The 19,661-nt window shown below is 38.7% G+C and overlaps 1 protein-coding gene across 3 annotated transcripts in view; it reads right to left on the reverse strand.

Moving 5' to 3' along the window:
* The window catches only part of LOC101552909 (transient receptor potential cation channel subfamily M member 7), a 96,677-nt gene that overhangs the window by 23,107 nt on the left and 53,909 nt on the right, over positions 1-19,661 (reverse strand). For all 3 annotated transcript variants that reach the window (XR_008629187.1, XM_055131065.1, XM_055131064.1), the window contains 13 exons: positions 18,909-19,049; positions 18,499-18,633; positions 17,650-17,930; positions 15,600-15,828; positions 14,190-14,345; positions 13,968-14,111; positions 11,135-11,263; positions 8,937-9,215; positions 6,474-6,648; positions 4,279-4,405; positions 2,757-2,941; positions 1,404-1,536; positions 260-975 (listed from right to left, as the gene is read on the reverse strand). Coding sequence is in view for 2 of the 3 variants with exons in the window: in XM_055131065.1 (XP_054987040.1) it covers positions 260-975; positions 1,404-1,536; positions 2,757-2,941; positions 4,279-4,405; positions 6,474-6,648; positions 8,937-9,215; positions 11,135-11,263; positions 13,968-14,111; positions 14,190-14,345; positions 15,600-15,828; positions 17,650-17,930; positions 18,499-18,633; positions 18,909-19,049 (2,830 nt within the window). In the remaining variant the exon portion in view is untranslated. The remainder of the gene's footprint in view (positions 1-259; positions 976-1,403; positions 1,537-2,756; positions 2,942-4,278; positions 4,406-6,473; positions 6,649-8,936; positions 9,216-11,134; positions 11,264-13,967; positions 14,112-14,189; positions 14,346-15,599; positions 15,829-17,649; positions 17,931-18,498; positions 18,634-18,908; positions 19,050-19,661) is intronic.

Consider the following 19,661-nt stretch of genomic DNA (forward strand, 5'->3'; position numbering starts at 1 on the left):
TAAATTACACTAAAAATTATAGTAAATTACACTAAAGACCTATACATATGTGCCAATATATTTATTAAAGCGCAATTCAACATGTTTCCCCCACACTTTCCATTTCATTTACGCATTTTTGTAAGTAGGAGCTGAGGACACAGCTCAGTGGTAAAGCACAACAGTATACGCGTGAAGCCCCAGGCTTGGTCCCTTTTAAGCAATTCTAAAAGAAACACACGTTTTGATATACAAATATTAAACTGTTTTCTAAACTTACCTACAAATGCTCCAAATTCTATATTATCTCCTTCTGCGCCTTTAGGGCAAATAGTTTCTTGATCTTTGGTTACATTTTCCAAGTGGCTTTTACAACTTGGCTGAGATGGTGTACTAACAAAAAATTTGGTTGGTGGGGATGACTGATGTGGGATACTAGCAGATGAACTACCTAATTTTTGACTTTTACTAAACATTTTTAAGGCTTCTACTCCAGGAAGCCTCTGTCGAAGTTCTGAGGGAGAAATAGCACTTGGGAATAAGGCACCACAAGATGAACCAGCCTCTGGAAAACTGAATTCTTTTCTCTGGGGTATTACAGGTAAATCCTGACCAAATATGTCAGGTTGGGGATCTTTTTCATCTTTCATAAAAACATTACATAGAAAAGGATTATTACTTTCGAGACCACCTTGGGGAAGTGAGGAACTAAGTGTATTTACAACACTGTGCTTTTTCCATACAGAAGGTCTTACAGGACCATCATCAATAAGGTTTTGAGCCAAGTGTTTGGATATGCTTAATTCTCTTGTGATTTCATTGTGAACTTTGCTAGCTTCAGAAGCTTTCTGGGCAGTGAGTGTTTTTAATGTGTCTACAGTTAGGGCTGACAGATCTTGCAAATGACCAATCTGAGAATCTAATGACTGCAATGATCTCTTAATATAGTTGACACGATCTCCAACTTCTTTAATCTGAATACACATCTGTTCCACTCTGTAAAGGAAACAAAAGTCTTTTATAAATGTTGAGAATGTTTTAGAAATATTTGTGTAGGTTTACTAAATGGAAATGGTAAGAAATTAAATTTGTAGAGATAAGCAAATCAAAATAAAGGTATTATCATACTTATACAGATACATAATTATGCTTAGGTAGTGCTAAATGTATCATTTAGCATAAGATTTTAAAAGTATTGTTCCATATGCTCTTCATTACAATTTCCCCCATCAAATCAATGGGGAAAAAAATGACTTTATAAAGTACTAGAAGTAAAAGCTGAAAGATCTCCTAATATATACTGTAAAACTATTACTGAACTTGTTGACAAACTGAACAATGATGAGGTAGGTATAAGATTCAAAGAACTAGTAAAACTCATTCTGACATACAATATACTAATTGTAACTGGAAAATTTATGAACCTTTCAAAGGTAACACGAATTCTTTCTTCACTCCCAGAATGGAATTTGTCATCTTTCTCATTAAAGAACATTTCAACACATTGCTCTTCAAAATCATGAAGTTTCTTTTGATCTTCTTCTGTTAAATAAAGTTCTAAGGGAAACACACACCAAAAAAAATGAAGACAATCATGAAATCAAACTCTCAGTTCATGAATTATGTGAATTATATGTGACTGCTAAGATTATATTCACTGCAATTCTTTTTCCCTCATTTTTAGAAATAATGTTGCATTTCTAATGCACTAGGTTAAGTAATATTTTACTTCACTCACATAGTGCAATGTTGACAAAACAATTACATGTCTAAATCCCTTTTCCAATAAAAGGCCCTCTTCCCCCTATTTTCCTTCTCTCATATATATGTAGTTAGAGGAATTCAGAATTGACTGAGTAGAACAGAAATCCATCATAAATTTTAAATCACAGTTTGCCGTGGTGATTGATCTTGTTTAAGAATGTATATGGTTTGGGGCTGGGAGACGGTACAGTGGTCAGGGCATGCCTAGCAGATACCCAACCTGGGCTTGAGGTGCACCTCTGGGGTCTGGACAGCCCCAGCACTGCAGGGGCTGAGCTGAACTATGGCCCCAGGTCCTTGCACTGAATCACCGGTGGGGCTCCAGGTCTCCTGAGCACTGCTTGGGAACACCCCTATGAATAGCTAAGTAATAAAATGAAAATCAAGAAAGAATGTATATGGCTTGCAAAGCAGCAACAAAAGTTTACAGAATGCCATGTTATGGGTCAAAGTGATAGAACAGCAGGTAGGGTGGTTTGCCTTGCATGCGGCCAACCTGGGTTCCATCCCTGGCATGCCATATGGTGCCCAGTCCCACCAGGAATGATCCTGGAGTGCAGAGCCAGGAGTAAGTCCCAAGCACCACTAGGTATGGCGCCCATCGCCTCCCACAAAAAAAATCCAACAAAATACTGTGTTATGAGGGTGTGGTTCAGCAGGAAAATGCATGGTTCTCACACATTAAGGCCCTGGATAGAATTAAACCTCAGCATAGAATTTAAAAAAAGGAAGGGGAGGTGCCCTAGACAATAAGCATGATGCTAGGTTTATCAATTAAAAAAAAACAAACCCAAAAACTGAGACGCCACTTAAACAAAAAAAGGACATTTAATACTAAGTGCACTTGTACAAATATATTTCTGAAATTCCTTGGCTTAAGCAAATTCAATGAAATATCAATTGTAATATATTTTATAATCATATCCAATTAAGCCTTGTAAATAAAATTTATGTTAGCCTTCACTATAGTACTATTTAGTAATTTATTAAATATAACAGTATATTTTACTTACTTGGTCCATCTGAAGTCTTATCTTTTTTTCTTCTTTTACATATGCAACAAAACAGAGAAACTATATGGCTAAGAATGATGAGTGGTGGAGGCAGAACTGGTTTCTCATGATAAGCCATAATAAAATGGTAACGCTGGTACTTCCACACAATGTTGGAAATTGCCTTCACTTGGAAATACACATTGCTTGGAATAATAAAAGAAAAAAGAATTCAGGTAATCATCTTAAAATTTAAAATATTCAAATATTTCATCGTACTTCAGGTTCTAAACATAGGGTTGACTGAGTTTATTACTATAAATATGAGAAACTAGGAAAAAGGTGCAACAAGGATTACAAGGTTATTACTGAAGGTCTTCATTACAAACTCTGATGTGTGGGCAGGACAATTCCAGAAAATCAGTGCTGCCCAGACCCAGTGATGGTGGGGCTCACCAAAACCACATCAGGCGGTTCACAGCGAACACATACAGCCCTAAGGACCAAACTCAGGGCTCCTACACTGCCCTGTGATGAATGTTCCTGGGACACAAAGCAGGATTTTGGTGGGGGGAGGGCAAGGGGAGGTTTGGGCTACATCTGGCAATGCTCAGGGTGAGTCTTGGCCCTGCACTCAGGAATTATTCCTGGTGGGTGCTTAGGGGACCGTATGGGACACTAGGGATGGAACCTAGACTGGACACATGCAAGGCACGCTCTCTACCCACTGTACTGTCACTCCAGCCCCACAAAATGGAATTTTTGAAATTTAAAAATTGTATGTAAATGACAAAAACATGAGAAAATTTTCAACCTTTGTAGCAATAAAACTAAAAACAAATAAAACCAAGACACTTTCACTAACATCAGAGTAGCAAGTTTTAAAAAATACATCCAAGTGTTGGAAATGTAGGAACATAGGCTTATTTTGACTTTAACTTCTAAAAGTCCTAAAAAAGATTTATAGTAAACAGTTTTATTTTTAGGAAATGTTCTAAGAAACTACTTAATGACTGACCAAATAACCACAATATAATTTTAGGAATAAAAAAATCAGACAATCAAAATTGAATCATAAACCATTAGCTTGAAAAAGAGCATGGTCTACATAAGGAACACCAGAAAGTCATTAAAAACAAACTTGAGAGGGATATTTAGAGAATAATAGTCAAGCTTTAGTTCGCTCAAAACATTATATAAAATACAGCATTTAAAAAAAGATCTCATATATATACAAAAATAATAGAAAGTGGTACATCAGAATGAATTACTAATATTCTATTTAATTTTCTGTGTACTTATCAGCCTAGTAAAAACTCCAAATTTTTTAAATTTATAAAAAAACCCTGCAAGTTCAAAGATAATTCTCAAAATTAAAATTCATTTAATATAAAAAAGCATACCTTGTTTGCAATTTTCAAAGATAATTTCAGTAGTGTAAGTATCAAGTGCAATTTGGAAAAAGCCTCTGTATTTCCTTCAAAATAAGTAGGGCTGTGTGTTAAATGATCTCATTACCATAGTGAGTGAATAAAATTCTTACTTGAAAAATGCAATAAGAAGATTGACCATAATGATATACTGTACAAAGAGGTAGACTGCTTGGAGAAATGGAGTCAACCATGTCCCAGGACCACAGATTGAAGAGATAGTGGAATCATTTGCACACACTTTAGAAAAGAAAAATAAATAAAATTAAAATACAATCATTAACCAAATCTGTTGCTATTTATAATATTTACCTTTTTAATAATATTTACCTATATTATTTACAAAAACAGTATTTCTTTTTGAAAGTAGTTTTGATTATGTACAAATATTATTCACAGTCAAAAGCCTCTGGGCAGAGAGTCATGGAAATACAAAGGCAGAACACACCTTCTAGAAAGCTTTAAGTGGAGTCACGTCACTCCATAACATTTCTATAAGAAAAGTAACTAAACCATTAAAGTTTGCAGAGTCCTAGTAAACGTAAAGACAGAGAAAAAGACTGCTGAATTTATCTTATGCCATAGAAGACTGCAGGCGTGGTCACACTCCCTGTAAATGTATAGTGACAGATTTATTGTTGTTATTTTGTCTGCTGTCTGGGTCACACCCGGCAATGCTCAGGGGTAACTACTGGCTCTACACTCAGGAATTACTCCTGGTGGTGCTTGGTGGACCAAATGGGATTCCGGAGATTGAACCTGGTAAGGCAAATGCCCTACGTGCTGTACTGGCCCTGTATAGTGCCAGATTTGAAAAGCTTCTTTTTCATTGCTTCTACTGGGAATGATTCTGAAGCTGAAACTGAATATAAACAAGGGGAAGAACTTTAATACCTTTTATAGCTGAATATAAATAACAGAAGAACTTTAATCCCAAGCAAAGAGTTATGAGGAATAAGGTAAAACTGATTTTAAAAAGTGCACAGATTACAATAATCCTGTATTAGTGAAAATTTTAAGATCACTGTATCACAGTCACTGTCATCCCGTTGTTCATCGATTTACTCGAGTGGACACCAGTAACGTCTCCACTTGTCCAAGCCCTGAGATGATATTTTAAGATATATTAAGTGTTCGAGTTTAGTTAATTTAAAACGATAGTCTTCAACCACTTGTATGCAGGACAGATGCCAGTCCTCAGGTGTAAAAATATTAAAGAACACTGATTTAAAAAACCATATGCCCCATGGGGCTAGATAGACAGTACAGTGGACAGCGTGCTTGCCCTGCACACAGCCGACCGAGGTTTGATCCCCAGCACCTCTTAGGGCGCCCCAGCCCTGCAAGGAGTGACCCCTGATTGCAGAGACAGCAGGAAGTCCTGAGCACATTTGGATGTGGCCCCCAAACAAACCAAAAACCCCCAACTATACATACACCATGAATGAAGTTCTCATCTCTCTCATTTGGTTTTAAGAAATGGTTTTATTGCCAAGCAGAAGTACAAGATCCTTTCCCATCTTTTTTTTTTTTTTTTTTTTTTTTGCTTTTTGGGTCACACCCAGCAATGCTCAGGGGTTACTCCTGGCTTTGCACTCAGGAATTACTCCTGGCAGTGCTTGGGGGACCATATGGGATGCCGGGGATCGAACCCGGGTCGGCCGCGTGCAAGGCAAACGCCCTACCCGCTGTGCTATCGCTCCGGCCCCTCCTTTCCCATCTAAAAAAACATATTCGGGCTGGAGAGAAAGTACATGGGCAAACTGCTAGTCTCGCCTGAGAGGCAGGAGAGACTGCTCAAAGGAATCGCTGAATTAATACCCGGCTCTACAGAGCCAGGGGCAGCTCAGCGCCCCGTATGTGTGTAGGGGAAGGGAGAGAGAAGATGAGGAGAGAGGGTAGAGGAGAGAGGGAGGGAGGGGGTCTCTTTCCTCCTGTTACTAGATACTACGGAGAGCCTTAGCATAAAGAAAATCTCTATCAATCAAAATGATTAGAGCTGAGAAGTGACAAAGAAGAGGTGTCCCGAGCTATGAACCAATGAGCCACTTCCAAAGGTCATTCTACTTCTGGCCTTTGTTATATGAGCTAATAAATATCCTTAGCTGTAAGTCAGTTTAGTCCAGGTTTCCATTATTTGTATAGCTGAAAAACTTAAAAAATATTCCCCTCCCCCACGCCCCGAATGGCTTTCTGTAACAGATGTTTGGAAATCAGTACACTGAGGGAGTGCTGTAGGGCAGTGGTAATGTTTTGGCTTAAAAACATCAAATGACCGAAAGATGAATTCATAAACATAACTCCTTACCATCAATTTCATATGCATAAACTTCACCAAAGATCATCCAATAAGGCTGAAAAACAATATCTTTAGCAAGTGTCCAAGATGGTTCTTCACGAGGATAAAGTATTGCCTTTCTGGGAACACCAAAACTAAGTAATACAAGAGCCATAATCACTACAATGTAGAACATATTGGCCACCTGTTAAAAAATAAACAGCGTTAAAAAATATGGAATAAAAATACAATGACCAATTTTCACCCTAAAAATGTTTTATTTTTCCCTCATAGATAACTAGAATCTGAGTTTTTTAACATAACAACATAACACCACCGTACTGGGTGTTGCTTAAAGATCACTCCCCCACGTGCCCCAGGGACCAAACCTGGGCCTTCCACATGCAAAGCATGTGCAACAGCTATTGACACCATCTCCCTTGTTCTTCATGTATCTTTTAATGATATATACAGCTATGGAAACAGAAAGGAATATAAAGCAGAAAGCTAAAAGACTCGATGGACTAACTATATATAGTCATTTAGACTTCATCTTTTAAAAATTCTGTTAAAATTTCCTTTTACAGTAAACAAGAGCTGGGTCTGTGACTTGCAAATAAAGAGTTCTAATCCCCTAAAAATTTCAGTTTTTTAACTTGTAGTCACACAATGCCTTCTTTGACTATTTAAGAGAATTACTGAATCCCCCCCTCACTCCCTCCACCCCTTCCAGCTGGTCACACCCAGTGATGCTCAGGGGTTACTCCTGGCTCTGCACTCAGGAATTATTCCTAGCTGTGCTCAGGGGGCTATATGGGATGCCAGAAATAGAGTAGGGTCAGCTAAGTGAGAGGCAAGGGCTCTACCCTTGTCATTGCTCTGGCTCCTGAATATTTTTAATATACATTGGGGTTAAAGATTTTAAAAGACAATAAATTCGCCAAAACATTATTCATGGCCTATCTTTTACATAAAGTCTGTTGATATGAACAACCCAATAATAATAGTAATTAAAGGTCACACAATGAGGTATTATTGAAGGAAAGAATAGGGGTCCCATAAAATTATACAGCAAAGGAACCTGATCCACTTGTAAGAGATTAAAAAAAAAAATCGTCTCTGAAAAAAAGTCATATTGGAGCTTAAATGAAGGATGAAACCAAATTAATTAGCTGAAAAACCTAAGAGAATGGGTCTAAAAAAAGGTGATAATTTTATGTAGTAAGAAAATGAAGGTCAATGTAGCCTGAGCAACAAAAAAGAAGTGAAAAAAAAAAAGGTGAGGGATACAATTTGGGACAAAACCCAACAACCTAAATGGGCAGTATTTGAATTTCATTAAAAAAAATTAAACTCTAAAGAAATATAAAATCCATTAAAACAATTAGTGGGGGCTGTGGAGAGCCTCCACCGGATAGTGCTTCCTGGACACCTATTTTTTGTTAATTGCACCATGCTTCGAAAACAACTCCTAATAAGGAAACAGGATGTCCTGTCACGCCCACAAGGTGTAACTAGCCTATCAGCTGCAGACACTTGGGCGTAAATAAGCAGCGAGAGGTATATAAGGGGGGGGGAAAGCTGCCTAGCTAGGGGGTTCCCCCTCCTTTCTCCTCTTCCCCATCCTCTTCATCTTCCCCAATGCATGGGAAGGTCCCTGAATAAATCGCTGCAAGAAGAATCTCCGGGTTGCGTGTTTCTTTGCTGGTCGAAGCTGCGCGCGACAGGGGGCCCCGGGGCGTAGGGGTGTGGGATCTTCCCAAGCATTTAGGGAGCCTGGAAACCACTCTTGGGATCCCTGGCCAGCTGTGCAGGACTAACTGTTCAGAGTTCAGACCCGGTGAAGTGGTGCTGGGGGCCAACAGTGCCACAGCCAGTGATACTGGGGGATATGGGAGGATGTTTGCAGCGCATCACACTTAGAGTCTTATCTCTCCACTCTCTAAAATAATTTTTTTTTTGAAAGAGTAGTGGTACTCAGATTTGCATTTTAAAATAGTTTCTCCAACTTAATTAAGAATTCAGAATTCTTAAATTAAAAAAGAATAAAGTGACTATGAGAAAACAAGATTACTAGACTTTCATGGGTGCCAATCAAGAATGAATTGGTTTAGGAAAGTATCAGTGAGAATAAACACTTCAGATTAAGGAGCTAATAAATTCTTGTTCTTCATTTGATTTTTTTTTTTAAAGAATCAGACTTCATTTTGATAAACAGTCCTAGAAGGAGCATTAAAAAAAAAAAAAACAACCAAAGTATCTCAGGATAAAAGGATTAATACAAGGCTTTCTAACCTTATTCCATCAAGTACTTCTTCAAAGTTAATATCCTTATGGAATGGACCATTAGAACCATTATGTAAATAAACATGAAATAACATTCACCATGAAATAACCATTATGTAAATAAACAAAGTAACATTCAAGTGGAACTCCATTTTACAACTTAAAATATTAATAAGCATGAGTATCATCAGCTACCTTCGAACTTACCATTTTTCCAATCATCATTACATAAGGTCCTGCCTGTTGATTTACAGCGAGAAAATCTAGCAAACGCACATACCAAAATATAATATTAAGACAGTAAATTAATCTTCCTGCCACAAAAACATAATTATCATATGCATTCTCAAAGTTCCACTTTGCTCCAAATCTCAGTCCAAATCCAATGAAGAAAGAAATAATGGCAATTGTATCACTAATATTGAAGTAATCACTAAACCACACTTTAATCTTCTGATTTATCTTCCCAGCTTCGGACATAAAGATCTGAAAGTTAAAAATAAACAGATCAAAATCCATTTCATCCTTGTATATTAAGACATATACCATCATTCAATTTTAAGCCACAGTAGAATCATCTGTGTGTTAAAAATTTCCAAGTCCTTGGAAGCTGGCCTCACATTCTGCGGAGAGGGCAACTCAGATAGAGAAGGGAACACCAAGTAAAATGTGGTTGGAGGCCACGTGGGGGAAGGGTGATGCATGCTGAATGTAGACTAGAGACTGAACACAATGGCCACTCAACACCCCTATTGCAAACCACAACACCTTATTAGAGAGAGAGAACAAGAGGGAATACCCTGCCACAGTGGCAGGGTGGGGTGGGGGGAGATGGGATAGGAGAGGGTGGGAGGGATGCTGGGTTTATTGGTAGTGGAGAATGGGCACTGGTGAAGGGATGGGTTTTCGAACTTTGTATGACGGAAACATGAGCACAAAAATGTATAAATCTGTAACTGTACCCTCACAGTGATTCACTAATTAAAAAATAAATTAATTGAAAAAAAATTTCCAAGTCCTAGGGCTGGAGAGAAAAAGTACAGGAGTTAAGGATCAGGCCGTGCATACCACCAGCCCTGGTTCAATTCCTGGTACCCCATAGTGTGTGGTCCCTCGAGGCCCCCAAGCAGCACAGCTGGGATGTCCTGGGTAATCACCAGCATTCTTTGGGCCCTGGCACTGAATCTGTAGAACAAGAATTGCTGGAAGCTACCTCTGGAACCCCTCACTGAACCCCTGAGCAAGCAAACACAAAAATTTGAAGTACTTTTGGTTATCTATCTTGGCATTCATGATATATTTTATAAACAAAAGAATTCCAGGTATCAAACAAGCTATTTCTTGTGCTTATACTCTATGTATTCTGTACATACATATACTAATATATATAAAAATATATATCTTCAAAATATAAATATATAAAAAGTGAATGGCCTGCTCAAAGTCATACTGCTAAGAATCTGAAAAATCTTAGAGAACAGTTTTCTAGACTTGAAATAAGAGAAACTTTAAAAAAGTTGATAGTGTATAAAATACTGACCAGTCTCCTTCCTATACTTCTTCTTAAATCAATTTATAGCCTATCTCACTAAGGAAACCACACTATTACTGTCTAATGAATTCTGGTAGTTATCTAGTATAAATTCTAATAATTTACGCATATACACGTAAAAGTATCTCTGCAGAGAGCTAGAGAGAATACAAAGGCCAAGGCACTTGCATTGATGCTACTGACCAACATATGATTCCCTCAAGTACCATTAGGAGTGATTCCTAAGCACCACCACCTGTGATGAAACAGCCAAAACAAAGCAAACGAAAATCTCTGTACCTTGCTTTTATCATGTGACAATCAAATTTATCCAAATCTGATGCTATGCTAACAGACTGCATAAACATGGACCTCGGCATGCTGAGAAATAAGAAATTTCTAATAAGCTATTTGGGGGGTGGGAAGGCCCACACCTGGCAGTGGCCAAGGGATAGTTCTGACTGGACGCTCAGAGAAACATGCAGTGCTGCTAACAAATGCAAGGTTCCTCCTACATGCAAATTATGCCCTTGTTGTGATTTTTAGAAAAGCAAATTATGAGTCTGAAGTTATCAGCTACTGAAATTATGAATAACACACCTAGCAAACACGCCCATAGATCCATATATGTACCCAAACAAAACCACTCATGTACACAGACAATTTTTTCTTTTTGATTTTTGGGTCACACCTGGCGATGCTCAGGGGTTACTCCTGGCTCTGCACTCAGGAATTACTCCTGGTGGTGCTCGGGTGACCATATGGATGCTGGGAATCGAACCTGGGTCACCCATGTGCAAGGCAAACACCCTACCCTCTGTACTATTTCTCCAGCCCCCACAGACAATTTTTGGCAGGAAAATGACATACATACCTCACGGACTTTCTCAATAGCATAGGTAAATATATAAGCAATAACAATCCATTCTTGAACTGAAGGTTGTTGTTCCATTTGTACAAGAACCACAAATGTATAAAGCATCAAAAACCCTAAGTATGCCAACTGAAAAAAAAAAAGATATAAATTAATTATACAATAAATGTTTTACTTGTGAAGAGTTTTCATGCATGTACATGAAGAAGTCCCTGTCATGTTCAAAGCTTCAATCATTAGGACACTTTAATGGGGGCCACTGAGGGATACAGCTCAAGCAATAAGCACAGGATGAGTTTCCAATTTCCTGCAACTTTATACCCCTCAACCCTTGAACCAAAAGGCTGCCGACTTTGGCCTCTACTAAAAAACCAAGCAAATAAAAAATAAAAAGCTTTGATGACTAAAGTAAATCTTCAGCTGAATTTTTCAATCAAAACAGAAATGGTCTTGGGGACGGAGAGATTGCTCAATGTGCTGAACATGTTTTGCATGTGGGATGCATGGGTGTGACCCCTGGTTGGTTGTGGCCAACACCCACAGCCATCCCTCAAAATAGAAATGACCTCCAAGATACAGAAGTGTTGTCCTAAAAACGCTGTCAACCTTTCAGAGGAGGAAATGCAATCATGTCCTGAGGAATGTTTGCTGGGTAAACAATGGCTAAACAACACTCAAACTCTCATTTTTGTACAAAGTCCTTGGTAGCACTATAGCGCTGTTGTCCCATTATTCATCAATTTGCTCAGAGGGCACCAGTCTCCATTGTGAGACTTGTTACTGTTTTTGGCATATAGAATACGCCACGGGTAGCTTGCCAGGCTCTGCCATGTGGGTGGGATACTCTCAGTAGCTTGCCGGGCTCGAGGGACGGAGAAATCAAACCCAGGTCGGCCGCGTGCAAGGCAAAAGTCCTTGGTATGTTTCAAATATATAAAAATGAAAAACTAAATAAAAAGCTTAAGTTTCCCTGGAGTGGAGAGTGAAAAATTCATTTTTCACTTAACCTCTGGAGAGCTCTACAGGCTAAACACAGGCTTTGCACTGAGGCCTACATTTGACTCCTAGTACCACGGGATCCTCTAAGAACCTCCACGAATGAACTTAAAATTAGAGGATGTGGCAAATTCTCTGCCTGTGTGAGGAGTCCTGGGTGTGATCACCAGAGCCTCTCCTACCAATAAAGGATTAATCTCATGTATTTCTTCAAGTTGATTTCTTTATGAACATATTTACTCTTTAATGTAGTACAGGGGCCAGAGATAGTACAGCAGGTAGGGCACTGGCCTTACACGTGCTGACCTGGGTTCATTCCCCCAAATCCCATATGGTCTCCTGAGCACTGCCAGAAGTTATCCCTATTGCATTCAGGAGTATAACCCCTAAGCACTGCTGGCCGTGGCCCCAAAACAAAAAACTCTGTGTGTGTGTGTGTGTTAGTAAAATCTGTTCATCCACAATGCAAAGATGAATTCTGTGGCAGAAAAGTGAATTCTGTACTCAACATATCACCTATAGAAGCTAGATCATCATTCTTGAACCACTGTTCTACTACAGTGGTTGTAACTGACAGTCCATGGACCTGTTTGCAGGAGAGTTGCCAGTCCATGGATGTAAAGAGACTGGAGAACACTGATCTAAATTTTTTTTTTCTTTTGGCTTTTTGGGTCACACCTGGCGATGCACAGGGGTTACTCCTGGCTCTGCACTCAGGAATTACCCCTGGCTGTGCTCAGGGGACCATATGGGATGCTGGGATTTGAACCCGGGTCGGCCGTGTGCAAGGCAAACGCCCTACCCGCTGTGCTATCTCTCCAGCCCCTGATCTAAATTATTTTTCACCATCATCAATTAAGTGAAAAACAGGTGCATTTCCAAAATGTTACATATTACCTGCAAAATCCTACTAAAGCACAAAGAAATCATAAGAGTGTGTCAGACTCTTGTCAGTTAGCCATATCAGTGTTTTTATTTTTTAAATATTTTTATTTTTGGGGTCTTGGGCCATAACGAGCAATGATCGGGGGTCAGTTACTCCTGTCTCTCTGCTCAGGAATTACTCCTAGTGGTAGTTGAGCAACCATATGAGATGCTGGTGACTGAACCCAGTTCAGCCCCATGCAAAGCAAACACACTACCCGCTGTTCTATTGCTTCAGGTTCCCATAATCAATATTTTTAGACGATGACTTGCATTTGTTACTGAGGTGTATGATCAACTATGTTTTGCAAGTTTCCAGTTTCAATCAGAACTTACCAAGATTTGCTAGTGTGCATGAAACTAAGCCAAACTTACTACTCTTTAAAATGGCAAATGGGGGGGGGGGCCTGGAGCTATAGCACAGCGGGTAGGGCGTTTGTCTTGCATGCGGCCGACTTGGGTTCTAATCCCAGTATCCCATATGGTCCCCTGAGCACCGCCGGGGTAATTCCTGAGTGAAGAGCCAGGGGTAACCCCTGTGCATCGCCCGGTGTGACCCAAAAACCAAAAAACACCCAAAAAAACAAAAAAAAAACCCCATAAAATGACAAATGGGGGCCGGAGCGATAATACAGCAGGTAGCGTATTTGCCTTGTACATGGCTGCCGACCTGTGTTTGATCCCCAGGATTCCATAGGGTCCTCCAAGCACTGCCAGGAGTAACTCCTGAGAGAAGAGCCAGGAGTAACCCTTGAGCACTGCCAGAGTATGACCCAAATCAAAAATCAAAAACAAAAAATAAAATAAAATGGCAAATGGCTTTTCAGTGATCCAAGTTATATCAAGATCAGCACAAGCTCTAGTCAGAAAGAAGGTCTAAGGAAAAAAAAATATGCTCAATTAAAAATCATACCGTGTTAAACCAGAATTTTACAATTGGTGCATGATAAAAGGCATAAAACTTTCGTGTGATTGGAAGCTTTTTTGATTTTATTTGTATTTCCATTTCATTCTTTCCTTCACTGCTGTCCAATATTCTTACTTCTTTAAACACTTCCTAAAATAAATAGAAAGAATATTTACTATATATTTACCCACAAACATTTGCATTTATTTAAATTGTTTTCCTTCTTACCATGGGGATCTCTTCTGCTATGTTCTGGAAGTTGTTCTCACTGTCCTCCATTGTCATTTGGTGGGCATCTTGGGATTGTGGAATATGGGACATTTCAGCCTTTGTTTTATACTCCAGCATTAGTATAGCAGGTGGAACTAAAATGCTTAAAATAACCTAAAAAGGTAAAAACAAGTATTAACATTTTAAACTAATTAAAGGATATTATCAAGACTATAAAGCAAACAAAATCATTAAATATTATTAGCTGTTTTGCTCTTTGAAGGATAAGGGGGAAAAAACCCCTTCACCTTTGCTTACTTATTAAGAGAGACACCTAGGTTGTGTGTGTGTTTTGTTTTGGTTTTTTTTTGCTTTTTAGGTCACACCCGGCAATGCACAGGGGTTACTCCTGGCTCTGCACTCAGGAATTACCCCTGGCGGTGCTCAGGGGACAAAATGGGATGCTGGGAATCGAACCCGGGTCAGCCTCGTGTAAGGCAAACGCCCTATCCGCTGTGCTATCACTCCAGCCCCTAGGTTGTGTGTTTTTTTGCTTTTTTTTGGGGGGGGGGGGTCATACCCGGCAATGCACAAGGGTTACTCCAGGCTCATGCACTTAGGAATTACTCCTGTCGGTGCTAGGGGATCACATGGGATGCTGGGAATCGAACCTAGGTCGCCGTATGCAAGGCAAACACCCTACTGCTGTGCTATCACTCCAGCCCCTAAACTGAATTGTTTTTAAGGACAAACAAAACTTTGTGGCTTTATTCAATGAAGGCCGGAAAAAAAGACTTAGTCATTATCATAGACTTTTAACAATCAGATTACAGGGTCAGAGAGAAGGTACAGGATTAAGGTGCTTGCCTTGCAATGCAGCTGTGGCAAGTTTGATCCTTGGCATTAAATATGCCCCCACCCCCAAATAAATAAAAACCAAACAGGAAAAAAAAAGTCCTCTCAAGCATTATTGGGGGTCACTTCTGAGTACAGAGTCAGGAAAAGCCCTAGGCACTGCCAGCTGTAGCCCAACTCCACACCCCTAAATATTTTTTAAAAATTATCAGATTACTCTGACCAGGAAAAAAACCTTTTTTTTTTTATCCTTAAACAAAACTAAGGACTTATTAAATTAAGACCTTAAGTTTTATTCCTGAATCTATTTGCAAAGTGTCAAATATTATTACTGATCCCACCACCCAAGAAAAGGCGGGGGCAGAGAGACAGGACAGTGGGTGGCATGCTGTCTCAGGTGTGACACAAAAGGCAAATCCATGAACCTTGCATCAGCTGATCTTGGTAACACAAGCAATGTCAGAGATGATCTCTGAATAACCCCTGCACAATGCTACATGTGGCAAAAAATAAATAACATTTCTCTCTTATTTTATTCTAATCACATCATTATCAAATTGCTTCAAGATATACCTTGTACCAGGAATTTTTCCTCATATTCAGCCTTCCCATCCACATATCAGATAACAACATTTGTGTACAGGTGTGGGCTACAAAAGGTCTAAGTCTTGAAGAGACTGCTAATTTAAGACAGGTGGAATTACTCCAGTTTTTCAGTTCATAGGTGAGCAATTTCATAGCCATGGTTTCATCTTGTCTGAAGGATTGTTCTAATAATTCCACTGCCAATTGACCAAAATCACTGTCAAAAGATAAAAGCCAAAACATTAAGACTTTACCAAATTGTAGTTTTAAACCATTTAAAATTCATCCAGAGTGTGCTCCACTTTTAAGTATTTCAGATACTCAAGGAACTGCCAAGAATTATGTTTTTACATATGTACTACTATGATTGCCTTACACGCGGCTGACCTGGGTCCAATTCCTCCATCCTTCTCAGAGTGCCCGGCAAGCTACCCGTGGTGTATTCAATATGCCAAAGACAGTAACAAGTCTCACAATGGAGATGTTACTGGTGTCTACTCAAGCAAATCCATGAAAAATGGAACAGTGCTACTACTATGTGAAAATCATGTCACATCAAGAACACGACTGAGGCCTGGAGAGATAGCACAGAGGGGAGGGCATTTGCCTCTCACACAGCCGACTCAGGTTTGATCCCCTGATCAACGCCACAAGTAATTCCTGAGTGTAGAGCCAGGAGTAACCCCTGAGTACCATCGGGTGTGACACAAAAAGCAAAAAGAAAAAAAAAAAAAAGAAAAAGAAAAGAAAAAACGTGATTGCCTTAAGAATCAGGTTATTTCCCAAAGTACTTTTCTTCTGATCCTAAAACCAAAACTACAGTCTCATAGGAAAGTCAAGCTGACAATCTTAATATAGCGCTCTGTTTCAGAAAGTCTCTATACATCACTCAACATAAGAAAGGGTTGGCACTCATCAGGGAATAAACACGTATACAGGAAGTAACCTAAACAAAAAACAATCGGAATCTTAAACATCCTTGTGATCCCTGCTTGAATTATTTTTAATAACTAACCTCAATCTCTTCCAAAAAGGACCAATTTGGGGAGAAAGTTCTTATCACAAAGCATCAAACTCAGTTTTATATTTTTGTGTATATTAATCCCACCACCCAAAATGTTCTTCTAGTTGAATTAAACTTACTTCATTGGGACCAGAATAAATCTTCTTTTCTTAATACTTCAAATATAACTCCCTCCCTCCCTCCTTTCCTTCCTTCCTTCCTCTCCTCTCTTTTTTTTCTTTCTTTCTAGTACTATCACTCCAGCCCCCAAATATAACTTTTTCTAATCTACTCGCATGTGTGATTGTTAAACTGGCACCTGGCATTTCTTTTTCTTTTTTTTTTTTCTTTTTGTGTCACACCTGGCAATGCACAGGGGTTACTCCTGGCTCTGCACTCAGGAATTACCCCTGACTGTGATCAGGGGACCATATGGGATGCTGGGATTTGAACCCGGGTCGGCCGCGTGCAAGGCAAACACCCTACCCACTGTGCTATCTCTCCAGCCCCGGCACCTGGCATTTCTTATAGAAATTTTTGGACTGCAAACTATAATAATAATCGATTTTATATGGGAAAAAAAAAAGCAGCACAGATTCTAATTAAAAAAAAAAATTTAATTATGTGGCTTCTGGAGCCATACACAGTGCCGGGGATCAGGCCCTACTTCATTGGGAGCCAGGCAAGGCCTGTACTATCTCTTCAGCCCCACTTAAAATATATTTTTAAAGTTTTAATTACGCTAATAAAGTTATACATAAATACATATATCCCCATTACAAGCTCCAACTGAATATATGCTCTATTTTGTATTTCATTTTTTGGTTTTGGGGCCACAACCAGTGATGTTCAGGGCTCACTCCTGGCTCTATGTTAAGGGATCAATCCTGGCGGTGCTCAGGGGACCATCTAGCATAACCTGGGTTGGCTGCATACAAGGCAAGAATCCTGCCCATCATACTATTATTGCTCCAGCATGCCAATTTTGTATCTTTAAACTGTCTCAAGTATTGAATGAGTCAAATAAACACTTACTTAGAATACTGCTTCAATTCCTCTGAAGTGTCATCTACAAGGTCACTCTGCTTTGCTTCATATGCCATTGAACGATAGATCTTACAGGCGACTAATGCTTTAGCCATTGATTCTTCACCGTGCTGCCAGAGAAAGCGAGCCATAACCTGCCTCTTCATAAGACATGCCCAAATCAACAGTTCGTTAAGTGGGTAAGGGAAGCGCTTGGTTTCTGGATCATCAATATCTACAATTTCATCTTTGGTTCTTTTCTTTTTTCCTTCTTCCATAGTTGTATCAATCTTCAAAGGAAAATACAAATTAGGGTTCATTATAATAAGGCCATATGACATTCAAGCTCATGATAATCTTTATAAAATCTCGACACTATTCTTCAACTTCATAAAGCTGCATAAATAGGAATACTATATATATATTTCACATACGTGGCTTTTATTATAGCTCAAAACTCATCATTAAAAAAAATGGCACTTTTAAGAAAGAAAAAAAGTTCACAAAAACATTACTGCCAAGATTAAAGAAAGGACCTAGGCATTTCAACTAGTAGCTGATAAAAAACCAGAATTTTAATAGAAGTTTAGTTAACACCTCTTATCTGTGGTCAACTAAGTAAAATGAAATAAGAAATTAGGCAGCTAAGTATTTGCCATTTTTTTAAAAAAAATCTGGTTTTATCATAGTTACATATGAGAAACGTAACTCACAGTAATTATACATGGGAAAAGAATTAAAGATTATCTAAAATCAAAATTATTCCTATTAAAGCCAATATATTTTATTTCATAATATCAAGTAATGATCTAGAACACAATCCAGAATATAGAGAAGGTAGTACTTAAAGAAATATACCTTTGGTCGGTAGGGCTGTGCTGTTTTAATAAAATGATTATGTCTCATTTTTTCCTTTTTATCTGCTCTGTTGCCAAAAGATTCATGACTCTTTCGCAACTGAGGGGTGCTGCTGGAGGTATTCCGGCCAGACCTCTGGAAACAAAGGCTTTTTTGTTTTTATGGATTTAAATGTGCTAGTTACAAAAATTCAAAAATAAGTTTTTAATATATTTCAAAGTATGTGTGTGCAATAACACACATACTTGCTCTTTTATAGGAATTTGAATTACATTTTATTGTTATTACAAACTTAAAGTCTCGTATTTTTAAGGCCAACACTACTTTCAGCAACCTATTAAGGACATTTTCACTTTTAAGGTGTATGAATCAATTTTAAAACAAATAAATGTCCCCAGTATATTACATACCCGGTTATTTCCACCAAGGCTATTATATATTAATCGAAAACGCTTCCGAGTATAGGTGCATCTATAGGTTCCTCCCATTAGATATTCAATAACAAGTCCTATATCAATTAGAGTGATTTTATATCCTGGAGGAAGATTTCCCTGTAAAAGAAAAATTAATTTTAAATCAAAAGGAATAGCATTTCTCAGTACTTCCATGATATACCCAGGAATGTACCTACTCCCCAAATAATAACAGCTGTTACAGGAAGCTGAGGTGTGACAGCTATCTTTTTTTTTTTAACTTTTTTATTGAATCACTGTGAAACAGACCCTTACAAAGCTGTTCATGATTAGGTTTCAGTCATACAGTATTCCAACACCCATCCCTCCACCAGTGCAATATTGATACTTAAAGGTTATCAAGAATATCCCTTTACCTACTTTTAACCCTAAGATCCTGTCCAGTGTGATCATTCCCAGCTGTTATTGTCATACTGGTCTCTTCTGTGTCTTACTCTCAGCCCCACACACGCTTGTGGTTAGTCCCAACCACTGACCAGTCTTCCTAATCCCTGTTTATCCCTGGCTATGAATGTTAGTCTTCTACTGTATATATTTTTATATACCACAAATGAATGCAGCCATTCTATATCTGTCCCTCTCCTTCTGATTCATTTCATTCAGCATGATACTCCCCGTGTCCAACCACTTATAGGCACATTTCACGACTTCATTTTTCCTAACACCAGCTTCTTTAAAGAGACCTGCTGC

Source organism: Sorex araneus, chromosome 3 (assembly GCF_027595985.1).
Source record: "Sorex araneus isolate mSorAra2 chromosome 3, mSorAra2.pri, whole genome shotgun sequence".
In the NCBI taxonomy this organism is placed as follows: Eukaryota; Metazoa; Chordata; class Mammalia; order Eulipotyphla; family Soricidae; genus Sorex; species Sorex araneus.